This window comes from Hypanus sabinus, chromosome 19, assembly GCF_030144855.1.
Source record: "Hypanus sabinus isolate sHypSab1 chromosome 19, sHypSab1.hap1, whole genome shotgun sequence".
NCBI classification, from domain to species: domain Eukaryota; kingdom Metazoa; phylum Chordata; class Chondrichthyes; order Myliobatiformes; family Dasyatidae; genus Hypanus; species Hypanus sabinus.
Window position 1 is genome coordinate 2,670,803 of NC_082724.1, and position 22,360 is coordinate 2,693,162.

Here is a 22,360-nt window from a genome sequence, read left to right on the forward strand (position 1 = left end):
CTGACCACTGGAACAACAGTTAACCAGCTGAGTGTTTAGCATTAAGACGTGACAATATCCACGACAATGAAAAACATTCAGAACTAAGCAGATGGGAGTTCAACCTGGAAAAGTGTGAAGCCAGTCACTTTGGAAGGTCCAACTTGAAAGCAGGGTACAGGGTTAATGGGAGAATTCTTAACAACATGGAGGAACAGAGGGATCTTGTCCATAGATGCCTCAAAGTTGCTTCACAAGTCGATAGGGTGGTTAAGAAGGCATACAGTGTGTTGGTCTTCATACAGTTGTGGGTTTGACTTCAAGATTATGCTGCAGCTCTATAAAACCCTGATTAGACTGCACCTGGAATATCATGTTCAGATCTGTTCACCTCATCATGGGAATGATGTGGAAGCTTTGGAAGGGTGCAGAGGTTATTTGCCAGGATGCTGCCTGGATTAGAGAGCTTGTCTTATGAGGATAGGTTGAGTGAGCTAGGGATTTTCTCTTTGGGGAGGAGAGGGACAAGAGGTAACTTGATAAAGGTGTACAAGATGATAAATAGTATAGATAAGAGTGGACAGCCAGAGACTCTTTCCCAGGGCAGAAATAGCGAATATGAGAGAGCATAGTTTAAGGTGATGGAGCAAGGTGTAAGTTGGGATGTCAGAGGTAGATTTTTACACAGAGAGTGGTAGGTATGTGGAACGTGCTGTCAGGGGTGGAGGGAGAGGCAGATATCTTGAGAAACTCTTTTACCGGCACATGGATGATAGAAAATGGAGGGCCACGTGGGAGAGAAGGGTTAGATTGATCTTAGAGAAGGTTAAAAGGTTGACACAATATCATGGGCTAAAGGGCCTGTACTGTGCTGTAATGTTCTATGCTTTAGTCTGGTCTCCCCAATACAGGAAAGACGTCTAGACTTTGGAGAGGATGAAGAGGTATACTAGGATGTTGTCTGGATTAGAGGGCATGTGCTATAATGAGGGGTTGAACAAATTTAGCTTTTCTCTGGAACGGAGGAGGGCAAGGGGAGATCTGGTAGAGGTTTCTAACATTATGAGAGGCATCGATAGAGCAGACAGACAGTATCTTCTTCACAACACAATTCTAGAAGCCAGGCACTTAGAGGGTAAATTTAGAGGAGATGTGAGGGGCAAGTGAGAGTTGTGGGTGTTTCAAATGTGGTAGAGGCAAATATATTAGAAACCTTTAAGAAAGGCTTATGTAGGCACGTAAATATGAGGAAAATGATGGGAATGGACATTGTGTAGGCAAGAGACGAGTTCAGTTGGCCATTCGATTACAAATGTAATTGTGGGCTGAATGGCCTGTTCCTGTGCTGTGTTGTTCTACGATACTGTGCTGTGTTATCTACGATACTGTGCTGTATTGTTCTACGATACTGTGCTGTATTGTTCTACGATACTGTGCTGTATTGTTCTACGATACTGTGCTGTGTTATCTACGATACTGTGCTGTGTTATCTACGATACTGTGCTGTGTTATCTACGATACTGTGCTGTGTTGTTCTACGATACTGTGCTGTGTTGTTCTACGATACTGTGCTGTGTTATCTACGATACTATGCTGTGTTGTTCTACGATACTGTGCTGTATTGTTCTACAATACTGTGCTGTGTTATCTACGATACTGTGCTGTGTTATCTACGATACTGTGTTGTGTTGTTCTACGATACTGTTCTGTGATGGGGCTAAGACTGGCAGACAACAAGTAAAATAGAGAAAATATGAACCAATCCAACTGGAGACCAGAGGTCTGTCTCACCACAGCCCAAGCAGTCTGCTCGCCGACAGGAACCTTACCTGGGCTGGCCCCCACTCCCTTCTGTTTCCTCTTCTTAGCAAGCTGTATTGCTCGATAGTCAGTCCGTGCCGAGCCCCCACTTTCCTGCGTATAATTTCAATGGTTAGTGACAGAAGGTAACAATCTGTTTGGCTCGGTAATCAGTCCATGCAGTGTGCTGTTGACACTGCCTTTTGCCCCTAGGCTCCAAAGTAACTGTTTCATTTGGCTGTATTTATATATGGTTAAATGACAATTAAACAAACTTGCAGTGCTAGATTTGGCCACAATTCAGTCAATTATTTAAACAACAGAAATCAAATTTGATTTCTCTGAGCAGTTTTTACTGCCACTGAAGATTATTCTACAGAAAAGCCATAGCAATGCTCATGGACTCCTCACCTCACTGAGTCTACAGAAGTTACCCAGCTAACTTTCATCTCCCATTACCACACCTTCTCATCCAGCCTCTACCCTGCGTGCTAATCTCTCACTACTTTCCACCCCAAAGACCCCCTCCCCTTTAGTTTACCCTCTCTGTTTCTCCACACCATAAAACTTGTATCATCTGTAATATTCTGCTGCTCTGATGAAAGACTGCTACCCCGATGTTTTGTCTCTATGGATGCTGCCCGACCAGAGTAGGCCCAAGCATTCTTTTTAATTCCAAACTTGCAGGACCCGTAGTATTTGAGAATCCCACTGTCTTGCACCTCCTTCTTTACAATATTTATTCCCTTGGAAATTTTGAATCTGCGTCCAGACACTGTGCTCAGCTCATGCCTAGATCACACACACACAAAGTACTGGAGGGCCTCAGCAGGCCAGGCTGCGAGAATAGAGAGGAATGAAAGGTCTTGGCCCAAAATGACAGCTGTTTATTCCTCTACATAGATGCTACCTGACCTGAAGAATTCCTCCACCATTTTGTGTGTGCTCTGGATTTCCAGCACCTGCACAATCTCTTGTTCCTAGATCGTACCTTGCCTTGCCTACATGTCACTTTACCAAGATATCAGCTTTCACATCTGCTAAATCCTTGAATATTAACACTTCTGAAACAAAAGCCAGCACCATAGGAACTTCACACCAGAGACCCACAGTTCACAAAAGGAACCTTCTGCCAACCCACCATTAGAATGTGAATCTAGAGCAATAGTATTAGCAGGTTGTGGGGAAAACACAGTGGGGCGCCATGGAAGTGTACCAGTTAGTGCGACACCATTACAGTTCAGTGTGTCAAGAGTTCAATACCAACACTGTCCGTAAGCAAGTTTGTATGTTACTTCCCCGGTGCATGTATATTTTTCATTCAAATACATAATTTGTTACTCAGTTAAGATTGGTTTGTCACTTTTATATCACGTGCATCAAAGAATTTTACAGATTCACCACCCTCTAGCTGAAAAAATTCCTCCTCGTCTCTGTTCTAAAGGGATGTCCTTCTATTCTGAGGCTGTCCCCTCTGGTCCTTGATTCTCCCACTACTGGAAACAGCCTCTCCACATCACTATCTAGGCCTCTCCACAATGTATTACCCCCACATATCTGTTTTGAAATGCAGAAACACAAAAGATTCTGCAGATGCTGGAAATCCAGAGTAACACACACAAAATGCCGGAGGAACTCAGTGGGTCAGGCAGCTTCTACGGAGAAGCTGAAATCCTGATGAAGGGATCTAGGCCAAACTATCGACTGTTTATTTTCTCTGCATTGATGCTGCTTGATCTAGGAGTTCCTCCAGAAGTTTGTCACTGTACACTTCAGAAAGGTGTTGACAAACCATCCCCCTCTGCAACTACGCTCCTCCGTAGAGACAGTGAAGCGCATCAAGCTCCTGCAAGTTCACATCATGGATGACCTCACCATCCCTGAACAAGAAGGCACAGCATCATCTCCACTTCCTAACAGGATCAATCCCCCTCCCCCTCCATCTTAACCGCATTTTACAGGAGCACCATTGAGAGCATCCTGACAGCTGCATCTCCATCTGGTCTGGGAGTAGTCGAGCATCGGACTGGAAGTCCCTACAAAGGACTGTGAGAAGAGCTGAGAGGATCCCAGGGTCTCCTCTGGGGGCATTTCTCAGGAGTGCTGCATATACAGGGCACTTTGTGTTATTAAGGATCGCACCCATCCGTCCAGCATCCTCTTTGACTTTCTACCATCAGGCAGGAGACTCTGACACATAAAGTCACGATGAGAAACCGTTTCTGCTCCCAGGACATCAGGCTTCGGAACTCCCTACTGCATCGTATTGAAAATGTCTCGTTAATCTGTTCTGAACCTACAATATTTAATATTAATACACTTTAGTTCATTATTTATGTGTGATTCATCCGTAGATTTTATTCATTAAGTTTACACCCCTTTGAAGAAACATTGTCTACGTTCTCTAAACATTATATGGTTATATACATACTGTATATGTCGTTAAATGACAATAAACTTCTCTTGATTTTGTGTGTGTTACTCTGTACTGAAATCCATTTGCCACTCCTCAGCCCACTCCCCTAACTGATCAGGATCCCCCCCCACCCCACATAACCTGAATAGACTCTACTGGGCGTACCACAGTATGTCGCGTCTGTGAATCTTGAGTTCAAAGTGAATTTATTATCAAAGTTCGTACTATATAGGCTCTGAGATTCATTTTCTTACGGGCATTCAGAGTAGGTATGTAGAAATACAACGGAGTCAAAGACGGACAACCAACTGACGTGCAGGAGAGGACAAATGTGCAAAAACAACAAATAATATTTATTAAATAACTAAGTTGCCAGGTACCTACCAGAAAGGAGCACCCAGACACCATGTTCAGCTCCAGCTCTTTCTGTGCGTTGAAGGTGCTAGTTGGGGTGTTTAAGTTGGAGAAGACGTACTGGGCGACCACTTTGTTGCCCTCCTGCTGACTCATCACGTCAGACACGCTCAGCATGTGACACTCCACCTTAGTGGGAGTCAGCAGTTCAGGGATGTGGCTGTTCCCCAGGCAGCTGGAGGGGCTCAGGGCTCCGCTTGATGATAAGCCCTGGAGCTCCTGGCAGCCACTGGGCCCCCTCATCGACAAAGCTCCCAGAGCCTCTGTACTGACCGCCTGCACACCCTCCATGTTCAGCGTGCCCTGCTGCAGGATGCCGGCGGGGAGCCCAAGGCCACCGTCCATCGTGTGCGACATGTCCGGCGCAGCCACGATGAGGGGGTCGGTGCTCTGAGCCATGGCACTGTTGCTGACGGAGACGTTGCCACCCAGGGTGGAACCCACAGACGAGGCATCAATGGTCAGGATCCCCGAGCTGACCAGCGACATGTCCGGCGAGATGCTGACCGGAGCGACGGGCACGGCAGAGAACAGCGAGGCGATGTCCACGTTGCTGAGGTCATTCTGGCTCGAACTGGTCAGCTCATTGCTCGGGGTCAGGGAGCCGGTCAGTTCCAGCTGGGACAACAGATCTGAAACAAAAATACACTGCCCATTCAGCCTATCAGCACTGAGTATATTCAGCACATCACCCTGTGCCAGCTCCTTCACACAGCTCTCTACTTAGCATGGGAGCAATTATACCACGTATTAGGCCATTCAGCCCATCCAGTCTGCTAACCATTCCATCATGATTTATTATCCCTCTCAACCTCATTCTTCTGTCTTTTCCCCATAACCTTTGACAACCTTACTATTCAACAACATATCAAAACCTGCTTTAAATTTACCCAGTGAGTTGGCCTCCACAGCTGCTTGTGGCAATGAATTCCACAGATTCACTATCCTTTGGGTAAAAAATTGCCCCTCATCTCTGTTCTAAAGGGACATATCTCTATTCTGACACTGTGCCCACTGATCCTAGACTGCCAATATTGGAAAGAGCCACTCCATATAAGACCATAAGACACAGGCGAAGAATTAGGCCATTCAGCCTATCAAGTCTACACCTCCATCCTCAGCCCCACTCCCTGGCCTTCTCCCCGTAACCTTTGATGCCATGTCCAGTCAAGAACCTATCAAGCTCTGCCTTCAATACTCCCAACAACCTGACCTCCACAGCTGCCTATGGTAATAAATTCCACAAGTTCACCACCCTCTGGGTAAATAAATTTCATCGCATCTGTTTTAAATGGACACGGCTCTACGCTGAGGCTGTGCCCTCTTGTCCTAGACTCCCCCTCCATGGGAAACATCCTTTCCACATCTACCATGTCTAGGCCTTGCAACATTTAAAAGGTTTCAATGAGATCCCCCTTCATCCTTCTAAATTCCAGCAAGTACAGACCCAGAGGCATAAAACATTCCTCGCAAGATAACCCTTCTGGACCCTCTCCGATGCCAACACATCTTTTCTGAGATGAGGAGTCCAAAACTGTTCACAATACTCACGGTGAGGCCCCACATCCCTGCTCTTGTACTCTAGATCTCTTCAAATGAATGTTAACAATACATTCGCCTTTCTCACCACCGACTCAACCTGCAAGTTAATCTTTAGATTGTTATGCATAAGGACACATAAGTCCCTTTGCATCTCAAGAGTTTTTGATTTTATTCCCACTGAGAAAATAGTCTACACATTTACATCTTCCACCAAAGTGCATGACCGTACATTTTCTGACATTGTATTTCATTTGCCATCAACAAAGCCATCTATTCCATTACCTAAATCATTTATACACAGCATAAAAGGATGCAACACCAGCCCCTGCAGAACACCACTAGTCACTGGCAGCCAACCAGAAAAGTGTCCTTTTATTCCCACTCATTGCCTCCGACCCATCAGCCAATGCTCTATCTATGCCAGTAATTTTCCTGTAATACCATGGGTTCTTAACTTGGTAAGTAACCTCACATGTTGCACCTTATCAAAAGCTTCTGAAAATCTAAATGTACAACATCCACTACATCCCCTTTATCTATCTTATGTGTAATCTCAAAGAATTCTATCAGATTCCTCAGGCAAGATTTTCCCTTAAGGGAACCAGGCTGACTTTATCCTGTCCTATCTTGTGACACCAAGTACTCCATAACCTTATCTTTAACAATTGACTCCAACATCTTCCCAACCACTGAGGTCAGGCTAACTGGTCTATAATTTCCTTTCTGCTGCCTTCCTCCTTTCTTAAAGGGTCGAGTGACATTTGCAAAATCCAGTACTCTGACACCATGCCAGAGTCCATTGATTTTTGAAAGATCATTACTAATACCTCCACAATCTCTACCGCTACCCTTTTCAGAACCTTAAGGTGTAGTTCATCTGGTCCGGGTGACTTAAGTATCCTTAGTTTTTTCAGCTCTGTGAGTAGCTTAACTCTTGTTATAGTACTTACTTCTCTTCCCTCACACTCTTCACATCTGGCACACTGCTAAGGTCTTCCACAGTGAAGGATGATGCAAGATACTCATTTACTTCATCTGCCATCTCCTTGTCTCCCGTTATTATTTCTTTGGCCTCATTTTCTAGCGGTCCTATGTCTATTCTCATCTCTCTTTTGTTCTTTATATAGCTGAAAAAGCTTTTACTATCCACTTTGATATAGTTTGCTAGCTTGCTGTCTTATTTCATCTTTTCCCCGCTAATGACCTTTTAGTTGCATTCTATAGGTTTTTAAAAATATCTCAATCCTCTGTCTTCCCACTAATTTTTGCTTTGTTGTATGCCCTTTCTTTTGATTTTACATTAGCTTTGACTTCCCTTGTCAGCCACAGTTGTACCATTTTGTCATTTGAGTTTGTTTTTGGAATACACGTGCCCTGCACCTTGCTCATTTTTCCCCAGAATCTCACGCCATTGCTGCTCTGCTGTCATCCCTGCCAGCATCTCCTTCCAACTTACTTTGGCCAACTCCTCTCTCAGGAGTTTCCTTTACTCCACTGAAATACTGCTACGTCAGACTTTACTTTCTCCCTATCAAATTTCAAGTTGAACTCAATCATAACGATCACTGCCTCCTAAGAGTTCTTTTACATTAAGCTCCCGAATCACCTTCGGTTGATAGAAACAGAAAACCTACAGCACAATACAGGCCCTTCGGCCCATAATGCTGTGTCAAACATAGACTTAACTTTAGAAATTACTTAGGTTTACCCATAGCCCTCTATTTTTCTAAGCTCCATGTACCTATCCAGGAGTCCCTGAAAAGACCCTATCGTATCTGTCTCCACCACCATCACCAGGAGCCTGTTCCACGCACTCACCACTCTCTGTGTAAAAATCCTCCACACTGCCAAGAGTCTTACCATTAATACAGTATTCTGCCATCCTATTTGATGAACCGCCTCACCCTTATCTGGGCTGAACTCCATCTGCCACTTCTCAGCCCAGTTTTGCATCCGTATCAATGTCCTGCTGTAACCTCTGACAGCCCTCCACACTATCCACAATACCCCCAACCTTTGTGTCATTAGCAAATTTACTAACCCATTCCTCCACTTCCTCATCCAGGTCATTTATAAAAATCACAAAGAGTAGGTGTCCCAGAACAGATCCCTGAGGCACACCACTGGTGACTGAACTCCATGCAAAATATGACCTGTCTACAACCACTCTTTGCTTTCTGTGAGCAAGCCAATTCTGAATCCAGAAAGCAAGGTCCCCTTGGATCCCATACCTCCTTACTTTCTCAATAAGCCTTGCATGGGGTACCTTATCAAATGCCTTGCTGAAATCCATATACACTACATCTACTGCTCTTCCTTCATCAATGTGTTCAGTCACAATCTCAAAAAATTCAATCAGGCTTGTAAGGCACAACCTGCCTTTCACAAAGCCATGCTGACTATTCCTAATCATATTATACCTCTCCAAATGTTCATACATCCTGTCTCTCAGGATCTTTTCCATCAACTTACTTAACTCACTGAAGTAAGACTCACTGGTCTATAATTTCCTGTGTTATCTCTACTCCCTTTCTTGAATAAGGGAACAACATCTGCAACCCTCCAACCCTCCGGAACTTCTCCCGTCCCTATTGATGATGCAAAGATCATCATCCGAGGCTCAGCAATCTCTACTCTCACCTCCCACAGTAGACTGGGTACTTCTCATTTGGTCCTAGAGACTTATCCAACATGATGCTTCCCAGAAACTCAAGCATATCCTCTTTCTTAATATCTACATGCTCAAGTTTTTCAGTCCACTGCAAGTCATCCTTTTCCATAGTGAATACTGAAGTATTCATTAAGTATCTTTGCTATCTCCTCCAGTTCCATACACACTTTTCCACTATCACACTTCATTGGTCCTATTCTCCCACGTCTTATCCTCTTGCTCTTCACAAACTTGTAGAATGCCTTGGGAGTTTTCCTTAATCCTGCTCACCAAGGCCTTCTCATGGCCCCTTCTGGATCTCCAAATTTCATTCTTAAGCTCCTTCCTGCTAGCCTTATAATCTTCTAGATTGCTATCATTACCTAGTTTTTTTGAACCTTTCGTAAGCACTTCTTTCCTTCTTGACTTGATTTTCAACAGTCTTTGTACACCACGGTTCCTGTACCATACCATCCTTTCCCTGTCTCACTGGAACGTACCTATACAGAACTCCTTGCAAATATCCCCTGAACATTTGCCACATTTCTTCCGTACATTTCCCTGAGAACATGTTCCCAATTTATCTTTCCTGAGAGACTCATATTTCCCCTTACTCCAATTAAACGCCTTCCTAACTTGTCTGTTCCTATCCCCCTCCAATGCTATGGTAAAGAGATAGAATTGTGATCACTATTCCCAAAATGTTCTCCCACTGAGAGACCTGACACCTGACCAGGTTCATTTCCCAATACCAGATCAAGTACAGACTCTCCTCTTGTAGGCTTATCTACATATTGTATCAAGAAACCTCCTGAATACACCTAACAAACTCCACCCCATCTAAACCCGTTGATCTAGGGTGATGACAATCAATATTTGGGAAATTAAAATCTCCCACAACAACCCTGTTATTATTACACCTTTCCAGAATCTGCCTCCCTATCTGCTCCTCAATGTCCCTGTTACTATTGGGTGGTCTATAAAAAAACACCCAGTAGAGTTATTGACCCCTTCCTGCTCCTAACTTCCACCCACAGAGACTCCATAGACAATCCCTCCATGACTTCCCCCTTTTCTGCAGCCGTGACACTACCTCTGATCAGCAGTGCCACACCCCCACCTCCTTTGCTTCCCTCCTTGAAACATCTAAAGCCTGACACTCTAAGTAAAGTTAGTAACTCTAAGTAATCACGGACATTTACACTACACGCTGCATCCGCAAAGCAAACAGCATTATGAAGGACCCCTTGCACCCCTCATACAATCTCTTCTCCCTCCTGCCATCTGGGAAAAGGTTCCGTAGTATTTGGGCTCTCACGACCAGACTATGTAACAGTTTCTTCCCTCAAGCTATCAGACCCCTCAATACCCGAAGCCTGGACTGACACCTTGCCCTACTGTCCTGTTTATTATTTATTGTAATGCCTGCACTGTTTTTGTGCACTTTATGCAGTCCAGTGTAGGTCTGTAGTCTAGTGTAGCTTTCTCTGTGTTTTTTATTACGTAGTTCAGTCTAGTTTTTTTGTACTGTGTCATGTAACACCATGGTCCTGAAAAACATTCTAATTTTTACTATGCACTGTACCAGCAGTTATGGTCGAAATGACAATAAAGGTTGACTTGACTTGAACCATTCCTGCCCCTGAGCCATCCAAGTCTCTGTAATGACCTCAACATCATAGCTCCAAGTACTGTTACATGTTCTAAGTTCATCCACTTTGTTCATGATGCGTCTTGCATTAAAATAGACACATCTCAAACGATCAGTCTGAGCTCGTCCCTTCTCTATCACCTATCCCCCCCCTCGCATTGTCTCCAAGTATTCTCTATTTATAAGCCAACAGCCCCTTCCTCTGTCTCTTCAGTTCGGTTCCCACCCCCCCCCCCCCAACAATTCTAGTTTAAACTCTCTCCAATAGCCTTAGCAAACCTCTCTGCCAGGATATTGGTCCCCCTGGGATTCAAGTGCAACCCATCCTTTTTGTACAGGTCACACCTGCCCCAAAAGAGGTCCCAATGATCCAGAAATCTGAATCCCCGCCCCCTGCTCCAATCCCTCAGCCACACATTTATTCTTATACTCACCGTCGCGTGGCACAGGCAGTAATCCCGAGATCACTACCTTTGAGGTCCTGCTTCTCAACTTCCATTCTAACTCCCTGTAGTCTTTTCCTACCAATGTCGTTGGTACCAATATGTACCACGACCTCTGGCTGTTCACCTTCCCACTTCAGGATATCGTGGACGTGAACAGAAACATTCTGGACCCTGGCACCTGGGAGGCAAACTACCGTGTGTTTCTTTCCTGCGTCCACAGAATCGCCTGTCTGATCCCCTAACTATAGAGTCCCCTATCACTGTTGCCATTCTCTTCCTTTCCCTACCCTCCTGAGCCACAGGGCCAGACTCTGTGTCAGAGGTGCAGCCCCTGTTGCTTCCCCAGGTAGGCTGCTCCTCCCAAAAGTACTCAAGCAGGACTACGTATTGTTAAGGGGGACAGCCACAGGGATACTCTCTAGTATCTGCCACTTGCCCTTCCCCCTCCTGTTACCCACGTATCTGTCTCTCAAGGCCCCGGTGTGACTACTTGCCTATAACTCTATCACCTCCTCACTTTCCCTAACCAGACAAAGGTCATTGGGCTGCATCTCCAGTTCCCTAACACGGTCCCTAAGGAGCTGCAGCTCAACACACCTGGCACAGATGTGGCTGCCAGGGAGATTAATTTTAAAACACCCAATCCAGTATAGCTGGTTCCCTAGTGAGGCTCAACCAAACGGCTCTAAAAAGCCATCTTGTAGGCATTCAACAAACTCACTCTCGCGATTCCTTACCAATCTGATTTTCCCAATTGATCTGCACGTTGAAATCTCCCATGACTATCATAACATCACCCTTTTGACTCGCCTTTTCTATTTCCCATTGTAATCTGTGGTCCAGATCCCAGCTACTGTTGGGAGGCCTGTATATAACTGCCATTAGGGTCCTTTTACCCTTGCAGTTTCTTAACTCAATCCAATGTCACATCTTCCTACTGATTTGATGCTGTTCTTCACCAGCAGAGCCACACCACTCCTTTGCCTACCCTCCTATCCCTCCGATACACTGTGTAACCTTGGACATTCAGCTCCCAACTACAACCACGATTCAGTGATGGCCACAACATCATACCTGACAATCTGTAATAGTGCAACAAGATCATCCACTTTGGTTTCTGTACTCCGTGCATTGAGATTTAACACTTTGAGTACTGTATTTGCTACCCTTTTTGATTCTGCATCCCTAATGCACTGATACTCACCCTGCTGGCTGCAATTTTGTCCTATCATCTGCCTGCCCTTCCTGACAATCTGATTGCAAGCTATCTTTGCTCTTTCAACCATCCAATCTATCCTGAGTCCCTTCACTCCAGTTTCCCCACCCCTGCCAAATTAGTTTAAACCCTCCCCAACAGCTCTAACAAATCTGCCTGCAAGAATACTGGTCTCCTCCAGAACTCGGCGCAACCTGTCGATTTTGAATAGGTCATACCTCCCCCAGAAAAGATCCCAGTGATCCAAGAACTTTATCCACTCTGTATAGGTCTTCCAGCATTCAGTTGGTAGATAAAGCAATAAAAAGATTTAGAACACAAGTTCCAGGATTTCAGAGAGTGGATATCACTCCGGATGGGGAGCTGGAAGAGCTTACAGAGGTGGAAAGAGGGAAATAGGAGATACTTTAATGCAAGGGTATTCCATAGATACACTATGGAAACAAGCCCTTCGGCCCACTGTCCTTAGTGACCTATTCACACAATCTAATAAGAATGCCTTTTCTTTTTACACAAACTTCTTCAAATTATACCACTTATAATCACACTACTGGCAATTTACAGCTGTCAATTGTCCTACCAACCTGAAGTCATGTGGGAAGAAAGAGAAGTAGGAATTGGCCATTTGGCCCATCGAGCCTGCTTGGCTGCACTATAAGGTCATGACTGATGTGGCCGTAGACTCTGCTTTTCCCCATAACCCTTCGTTCCCCTGCTTCACCTATCACCTTCTAGCTATTCTCCCTCCCCATGCCCCACTTTTTAACTCTGGCATTTTCCCCCTTCCTTTCCAATCCTGAATAGTCTCAGCCCAAAATGTCAACTATTCATTTCCACTGATGTAGCCTGACCTGCAGAGTTCCTCCGGTATTTTGTGTGTGTTGTTAAAGACTTAGCTTTATTTGTCACATGTACATTGAAACGGGGCAATGATCGACACGGTCTGAGGCCGCTGGGGCAGCTCACAAGTACTAACACAGCGTGCCCACTACTTATTAACCCTTTGGTGTGTGGGACGAAACCAGTGTACACAGAGGAGAGCTACACAGTCACAGGGAGAACACACTAACTTCTCAAAGACAGTAGTGGGAATTGAACCTCACTCTTTCAGCTTGTGTTGTAAAGTGTAGCAGTTAGCTTAACACTACCATGGAGCCCTGATCTAACAGTGTTTTAAAGTTTTTTAAGCAAGGACAGCTTGTGGGCAGTGAATTGCACAGATGCACTACTCACTGGGAAAAGCAGTTCCTCCTCATCTCCATCCTAAATCTGCTCCCCATGCATTTTGAGGCAATGTCCTAGTCCATTTAGACGGCACTAGGGGTCAGGATCAAACCCAGGTCCCGGCACAGTGGAGATGTGAATAGTTGCATGCAGCTAAGGAACTCTGGGCAACACCAGTGCCTGGTGTTGTGAGGGAGGGTGCTGCATGGGCTGGGATCCGGCACAGTCCCTGGGAACCATTATGGCTGACAGGAGCAAAGCTGACCGACATACCAGGGCTGATGTTGTGCTGTTTCATCATGTGAGCCTTGATGCTATTCTTGGAGTTGAAGAGCTTGCTGCAGTTGGAAAGAGGGCAGCGGGTTTTCACCTTGTCCGCATCCTCCAGGTGCTTTTTGGAGTGGATGTAGAGACTGCTGCGTGCCGAGAATCGGGCCTCACAACCTAGCACACAAGAGACACAAGTTACCACGTAGCATACTGCACCCTGCGACCCCAGCTGAGCAGAAATTATTCAGTCCCTCCACACAGTGCCCGGTTTAAAGCTGCAACATAACTTCCTGAGTTGTGAACTCAATTCCTCGACTACGAAAGGTAAGCACGTATGCCTCCTTTACAGCTTATCAATTCGAGCAGCCACTTTCAGGAACCTTTGGACTCAAACGCCAAGATCCCTCCGTACAGCAACACTTCTGAAAGTTTTGCCATATCACACACAAAACGTTAGAGGAACTCAGCAAGTCAGGCAGCATCTGTGGAGAGAGATAAAGAGTCAACGTTTCAGGCCAAGACCCTTTATCAGGAATGTCAACTATTTATTCCCCTCCAGAGATGCTGCCTGATTTGAGTTTCTCCAGCATTTCATAACTGCTATTCAAGATTTCTGCATCTCCAGAATCTGGTGATTACGATTGTACTATCTTTTCAAAGTGCAGCATCTCATGCTTACAATCATAGAACACAACAGCATAGAAACAGACCCTTCATCCCATCTAGTCCATGCCAAACTATAAATCTGCTTAGTCCTAGTGATCTACACATCGACCGTAGCTCTCCAAACCCCTCCCATCATGTACCTACAATGGCATGCAAAAGTTTTGGCTCCCCTGGTCAAAATTTCTGTTACTGTGAATAGTCAAGTGAGTAGAAGATGAACTGATCTCCAAAAGTCATCAAGTTAAAGATGAAACATTCTTTTCACCATTTTAAGCAAGATTAGTGTATTATTTTTGTTTTGTACAATTTTAGAGTGAAAAAAGGAATGGAGCACCATGCAAACTTTTGGGCACCCCAAGAGATTTGAGCTCTCGGATAACTTTTACCAACGACTCAGACCTTAATTAGCTTGTTAGGGCTATGGCTTGTTCACAATCATCAGTAGGAAAGGCCAGGTGATGCAAATTTCAAAGCTTTATAAATACCCTGACTCCTCAAAACTTGTCCCAACAATCAGCAGCCATGGGCTCCTCTAAGCAGCTGCCTAGCACTCTGAAAATTAAAATAAATGATGCCCACAAAGCGGGAGGCTATAAGAAGACAGCAAAGCGTTTTCAGGTAGCCATTCCCTCAGATCGTCATGTGATTAAGAAATGGTAGTGAACAGGAATGGTGGAGGTCAAGTTGAGGTCTGGAAGACCAAGAAAACTTTCTGAGAGAACAGCTTGTATGATTGCTAGAAAGGCAAATCAAAACCCGTTTGTCTGCAAAAGACCTTCAGGAAGATTTAGCAGACTCTGGAGTGGTGGTGCACTGTTCTACTGTGGAATGACACCTGCACAAATATGATCTTCATGGAAGAGTCATCAGAAGAAAACCTTTCCTGTGTCCTCACAAAATTCAGCATCAGAAGTTTGCAAAGGAACATCTCAACAAGCTTGATGCATTTTGGAAACAAGTCCTATGGAGTGATGAAGATAAAATAGAACTTTCTGGCCGCAATGGCCGAAGGTAGGTTTGGAGAAAAAAGGCTGCAGAATTTCATGAAAAGAACACTGCTCCAACTGTTAAGCACGGGGGTGGATTGATCATGCTTTGGGCTTGTGTTGCAGCCAGTGGCACAGGGAACATTTCACTGGTAGAGGGAAGAATGAATTCAATTAAATACCAGCAAATTCTGGAAGCAAACATCACACCGTCTGTAAAAAAACTGAAGATGAAAAGAGGATGGCTCCTACAACAGGATAATGATCCTAAACACACCTCAAAATCCACAATGAACTACCTCAAGAGCTGCAAGCTAAAGATTTTGCCTTGGCCCTCACAGTCCCCCGACCTAAACATCATCGAAAATCTGTGGATATACCTCAAAAGAGCAGTGCATGCAAGATGGCCCAAGAATATTATAGAACTAGAAGCCTTTTGCAAGGAAGAATGGGCAAAAATCCCCCAAACAAGAATTGAAAGACTCTTAGCTGGCTACAGAAAGTGCTTACAGGCTGTGGTACTTGCCAAAGGGGGTGTTACTAAGTAATGACCATGCAGGGTGCCCAAACTTTTGCTTCGGGCCCTTTTCCTTTTTGTTATTTTGAAACTGTAAAAGGTGGAAACAAAAAAGTAATCTTGCTTAAAATATTAAGGAAATGTGTCATCTTTAATTTCATGCCTTTTAGAAATCAGGTCATCTTTTACTCTTAGCTATTCACAATAACAGATATTTTGACCAGGTGTGCTCAAACTTTTGCATGCCACTGTATCTTAATTTCTCTTAAATGTTGAAATCAAACCTGTACCCACCACTTCTACTGGCAGCTGTTCCCTCTCACGTTCCCCTTAAACATTTCATCTTTCACCTCTAGTTCTAGTCTCAAACATTCTCAGGGAAAAAGCCTGTTTGCATTTACCCTATCTATACCCCTCATAATTTTGCAAACCTCTATCAAATCTCCTCTCATTCTTCAACATTCCAGGCAATAAAGTCCTAACCCATTAAACCTTTCACTGTAACTCAGGTCCTCAAATCCTGGCAACATCCTCATACATTTTTGCTGCACTCTTTCAATCTTATTGATATATTTCCTGTAGGAGGCGACCAGAACCGCACACAATACTCCAAATTAGGCCTCATCAGTATCAACATAACATCCCAACTCCTGGATATAATGCTTTGATTTGTGAAGGCCAGTGTGTCAAAAACTCTTTTTAAGATCCTATCGACCTGTGCTGCCACTTTCAAGGAGTTACGGATCTATGCTCCCAGATCCCTTAGTTCTACCTCACACCTCAGTGTCCTACCATTCACATGGGTTGGTACTTTGAAGTGCAAAACCTTGCACTTATCTACATTAAATTCCACCTGCTATTCTTCAGCCTATGTTTTTCAGCTGGTCCAGATCCCGCTGCAAGCCCCCTGGCTGTCCACTAGTTTGCTGATCCAGTCGACCACATTATGATCAGGTTGTTGATACAGATGACGAACAACAACGGACACAGTCTGATCCCTGCAGGTTGGACAGGTCAAATTCCATCTGCCGTTTCTTTATCCTGATCTATGACAAGCCACTGTACGGCTACGTTGCACACTACCCTCAACACCACCAACTTCTGTGTCACCCGTAAATTTCCTACCCAACTTACCAATCAGCCACGTCTTCTCCAAGTAATTTTAAATTTAGAAATGCAGCATGAAATCCAGGCCCAACAAGCCAGCACCATCAATTACCCTCAAGTAACCAATTAATGTGTACATCTTTGGAATGTGTGAGGAAGCAGAACACCCACAGGCAACCCACACAATCCTGGGCAGAACACACAAATTCCTCAGAGGTAGCGGCGGATCTGAACCCAGGCCCCTGGTGCAGTAATAGCGTTACGCTAACTTGCTACACACTAAACATCACCAACAGCAGTGGTCCCTGCAGAACACCACTGGTCACAGAGCTCCAGCCCGAATAAGTCCCATTGACAACTACCTGAATCACCATGAACCCTCATGCACTGTAAACTCCAGGATGATCTTCCCGAGCGACCTTGTCAAACTCTTTACTAAACCCCATGTAGACAACATGAACCTTCCCGAGGGTCCTTGTCAAACTCTTTACTAAACCCCATGTAGACAACATGAACCTTCCCGAGGGACCTTGTCAAACTCTTCATTAAACCCCATGTAGACAACATGAACCTTCCCGAGGGACCTGGTCAAACTCTTTACTAAACCCCATGTAGACAACATGAACCTTCCCGAGGGAACTTGTCAAACTCTTCATTAAACCCCATGTAGACAACATGAACCTCCCCGAGGGTCCTTGTCAAACTCTTTACTAAACCCCATGTAGACAACATGAACCTTCCCGAGGGACCTTGTCAAACTCTTCATTAAACCCCATGTAGACAACATGAACCTTCCCGAGGGTCCTTGTCAAACTCTTTACTAAACCCCATGTAGACAACATGAACCTTCCCAAGGGACCTTGTCAAACTCCTTACTAAACCCCATGTAGACAACATGAACCTTCCCGAGGGACCTGGTCAAACTCTTTACTAAACCCCATGTAGACAACATGAACCTTCCCGAGGGAACTTGTCAAACTCTTCATTAAACCCCATGTAGACAACATGAACCTTCCCGAGGGTCCTTGTCAAACTCTTCATTAAACCCCATGTAGACAACATGAACCTTCCCGAGGGTCCTTGTCAAACTCTTCATTAAACCCCATGTAGACAACATGAACCTTCCCGAGGGACCTTGTCAAACTCTTCATTAAACCCCATGTAGACAACATGAACCTTCCCGAGGGACCTTGTCAAACTCTTCATTAAACCCCATGTAGACAACATGAACCTTCCCGAGGGACCATGTCAAACTCTTTACTAAACCCCATGTAGACAACATGAACCTTCCCGAGGGTCCTTGTCAAACTCTTTACTAAACCCCATGTAGACAACATGAACCTTCCCGAGGGACCTTGTCAAACTCTTTACTAAACCCCATGTAGACAACATGAACCTTCCCGAGGGACCTTGTCAAACTCTTTACTAAACCCCATGTAGACAACATGAACCTTCCTGAGGGTCCTTGTCAAACTCTTTACTAAACCCCATGTAGACAACATGAACCTTCCCGAGGGACCTGGTCAAACTCTTTACTAAACCCCATGTAGACAACATGAACCTTCCCGAGGGACCTGGTCAAACTCTTTACTAAACCCCATGTAGACAACATGAACCTTCCCGAGGGACCTGGTCAAACTCTTTACTAAACCCCATGTAGACAACATGAACCTTCCCGAGGGACCTTGTCAAACTCTTTACTAAACCCCATGTAGACAACATGAACCTTCCCGAGGGTCCTTGTCAAACTCTTTACGAAACCCCATGTAGACAACATGAACCTTCCCGAGGGTCCTTGTCAAACTCTTTACTAAACCCCATGTAGACAACATGAACCTTTCCGAGGGACCTTGTCAAGCTCTTCATTAAACCCCATGTAGACAACATGAACCTTCCCGAGGGTCCTTGTCAAACTCTTTACTAAACCCCATGTAGACAACATGAACCTTCCCGAGGGTCCTTGTCAAACTCTTTACTAAACCCCATGTAGACAACATGAACCTTCCCGAGGGTCCTTGTCAAACCCTTTACTAAACCCCATGTAGACAACATGAACCTTCCCGAGGGTCCTTGTCAAACTCTTTACTAAACCCCATGTAGACAACATGAACCTTCCCGAGGGTCCTTGTCAAACTCTTTACTAAACCCCATGTAGACAACATGAACCTTCCCGAGGGTCCTTGTCAAACCCTTTACTAAACCCCATGTAGACAACATGAACCTTCCCGAGGGTCCTTGTCAAACTCTTTACTAAACCCCATGTAGACAACATGAACCTTCCCGAGGGTCCTTGTCAAACTCTTCATTAAACCCCATGTAGACAACATGAACCTTCCCGAGGGTCCTTGTCAAACCCTTTACTAAACCCCATGTAGACAACATGAACCTTCCCGAGGGTCCTTGTCAAACTCTTTACTAAACCCCATGTAGACAACATGAACCTTCCCGAGGGACCTTGTCAAACTCTTTACTAAACCCCATGTAGACAACATGAACCTTCCCGAGGGACCTGGTCAAACTCTTTACTAAACCCCATGTAGACAATATGAACCTTCCCGAGGGACCTTGTCAAACTCTTTACTCAACCCCATGTAGACAACATGAACCTTCCCGAGGGTCCTTGTCAAACTCTTTACTCAACCCCATGTAGACAACATGAACCTTCCCGAGGGTCCTTGTCAAACTCCTTACTAAACCCCATGTAGACAACATGAACTTTCCCGAGGGTCCTTGTCAAACTCTTTACTAAACCCCATGTAGACAACATGAACCTTCCCGAGGGTCCTTGTCAAACTCTTCATTAAACCCCATGTAGACAACATGAACCTTCCCGAGGGACCTTGTCAAACTCTTTACTAACCCCCATGTAGACAACATGAACCCTCCCGAGAGTCCTTGTCAAACTCTTTACTAAACCCCATGTAGACAACATGAACCTTCCCGAGGGTCCTTGTCAAACTCTTTACTAAACCCCATGTAGACAACATGAACCTTCCCGAGGGTCCTTGTCAAACTCTTTACTAAACCCCATGTAGACAACATGAACCTTCCCGAGGGTCCTTGTCAAACTCTTTACTCAACCCCATGTAGACAACATGAACCTTCCCGAGGGTCCTTGTCAAACTCCTTACTAAACCCCATGTAGACAACATGAACCTTCCCGAGGGTCCTTGTCAAACTCTTTACTAAACCCCATGTAGACAACATGAACCTTCCCGAGGGTCCTTGTCAAACTCTTTACTAAACCCCATGTAGACAACATGAACCTTCCCGAGGGTCCTTGTCAAACTCTTTACTAAACCCCATGTAGACAACATGAACCTTCCCGAGGGACCTTGTCAAACTCTTTACTAAACCCCATGTAGACAACATGAACCTTCCCGAGGGACCTTGTCAAACTCTTTACTAAACCCCATGTAGACAACATGAACCTTCCTGAGGGACCTTGTCAAACTCTTTACTAAACCCCATGTAGACAACATGAACCTTCCCGAGGGACCTGGTCAAACTCTTTACTAACCCCATGTAGACAACATGAACCTTCCCGAGGGACCTTGTCAAACTCTTTACTAAACCCCATGAATACAACATGAACCTTCCCCAGGGTCCTTGTCAAACTCTTCATTAAACCCCATGTAGACAACATGAACCTTCCCGAGGGTCCTTGTCAAACTCCTTACTAAACCCCATGTAGACAACATGAACCTTCCCGAGGGTCCTTGTCAAACTCTTTACTAAACCCCATGTAGACAACATGAACCTTCCCGAGGGTCCTTGTCAAACTCTTTACTAAACCCCATGTAGACAACATGAACCTTCCCGAGGGTCCTTGTCAAACTCTTTACTAAACCCCATGTAGACAACATGAACCTTCCCGAGGGTCCTTGTCAAACTCTTTACTAAACCCCATGTAGACAACATGAACCTTCCCGAGGGACCTTGTCAAACTCTTTACTAAACCCCATGTAGACAACATGAACCTTCCCGAGGGACCTTGTCAAACTCTTTACTAAACCCCATGTAGACAACATGAACCTTCCCGAGGGACCTTGTCAAACTCCTTACTAAACCCCATGTAGGTAAGATGGATTCAGCACAGCCTGTGAAAGAGGTGATAACTCCTACATCATGGAGGAGGCTACAAAGCATCCACACCAGGACCACCAGACACAAAACAGTTACTTTTCTCAAATAGTAAAGCCAGTCAACACCGCCAGCCACTACTACTTTATCATTGCCTGTCAGTCCCCTTACATACTGACACTTCCATGTCTAGCATCACTTTATGGATATACCATTAATGTGTATAAGCTAATGCATGTTTATTGTGTTTTTTATCATGTTCCTTACCTTATTGTGTTCTGCTGCATCGGACCCGGAGTAACAATTACTTCGCCCCTGTGTACTAGAAATGATATTAAACCTAGATGTTCTGCAGCGCAGTTCACACATACCATCGACAGGACAAACAAACGGTCTGGTGCCAAGGTGGGTGATGCTGTGTCCTTTCAGATGTTCGGCCCTGGTGAATGATTTCCCACAGCCATCCACAGGACAGACAAACCTCCGGTCATCTTCGTGGGTCCTGGGCAGAGAGAGAAACCAGATTTTGGTGAGCAAATCCATGGGTGTCGCTGTCCGGTCAGAGACCATGGGCACGGATCACCAAGTCTGTACCATCACCATCATGCATTTTATTCTCCATTCAGGTCTGTGCCAACTATCACCCACCTCAATCTCCCCGCATTCCTTTAAAAAATTTTAAGCGTTTACCTTTCTTTGTCACATGTACATGCGTACAGTGAAAAAGCGTTTGTGTCAACAACACAGTCCGAGGATGTGCTGGGGGCAGTCTGTGAGTGTCACCAGGATTCAAATGGCTCGAAATTTACTAATCCTAACCCATGCATCCCGGAATGAGTGAGGAAACCCATGCAATCATGGGGAAAATGCGTAGATTCCTTACAGACAGCGGCAGGAATTGAACCCCAATTGCTGGTGCTGTAAAGTGTGACGCCCTACGTCAGAACAGTGACTCTACACCATTACAAACAGGATTGCGGTTCCTACGTCAGAACAGTGACTCTACACCATTACAAACAGGGTTGCGGTTCCTACGTCAGAACAGTGACTCTACACCATTACAAACAGGGTTGCGGTTCCTACGTCAGAACAGTGACTCTACACCATTACAAACAGGGTTGCGGTTCCTACGTCAGAACAGTGACTCTACACCATTACAAACAGGGTTGCGGTTCCTACGTCAGAACAGTGACTCTACACCATTACAAACAGGGTTGCGGTTCCTACGTTAGAACAGTGACTCTACACCATTACAAACAGGCTTGCGGTTCCTACGTTAGAACAGTGACTCTACACCATTACAAACAGGCTTGCGGTTCCTACGTCAGAACAGTGACTCTACACCATTACAAACAGGGTTGCGGTTCCTACGTCAGAACAGTGACTCTACACC

The 22,360-nt window shown here is 45.0% G+C and overlaps 1 protein-coding gene across 2 annotated transcripts in view; it reads right to left on the bottom strand.

Annotated features, from left to right (window-relative positions):
* si:dkey-156n14.3 (zinc finger protein ZXDC) overlaps window positions 1–22,360 on the bottom strand; it is a 41,866-nt gene that overhangs the window by 10,165 nt on the left and 9,341 nt on the right. For both annotated transcript variants that reach the window (XR_009506709.1, XM_059943888.1), the window contains exons 4-7: window positions 21,339–21,469; window positions 13,612–13,782; window positions 4,580–5,241; window positions 1,809–1,893 (exon numbers count right to left, since the gene is read on the bottom strand). Coding sequence is in view for 1 of the 2 variants with exons in the window: in XM_059943888.1 (XP_059799871.1) it covers window positions 1,809–1,893; window positions 4,580–5,241; window positions 13,612–13,782; window positions 21,339–21,469 (1,049 nt within the window). In the remaining variant the exon portion in view is untranslated. The remainder of the gene's footprint in view (window positions 1–1,808; window positions 1,894–4,579; window positions 5,242–13,611; window positions 13,783–21,338; window positions 21,470–22,360) is intronic.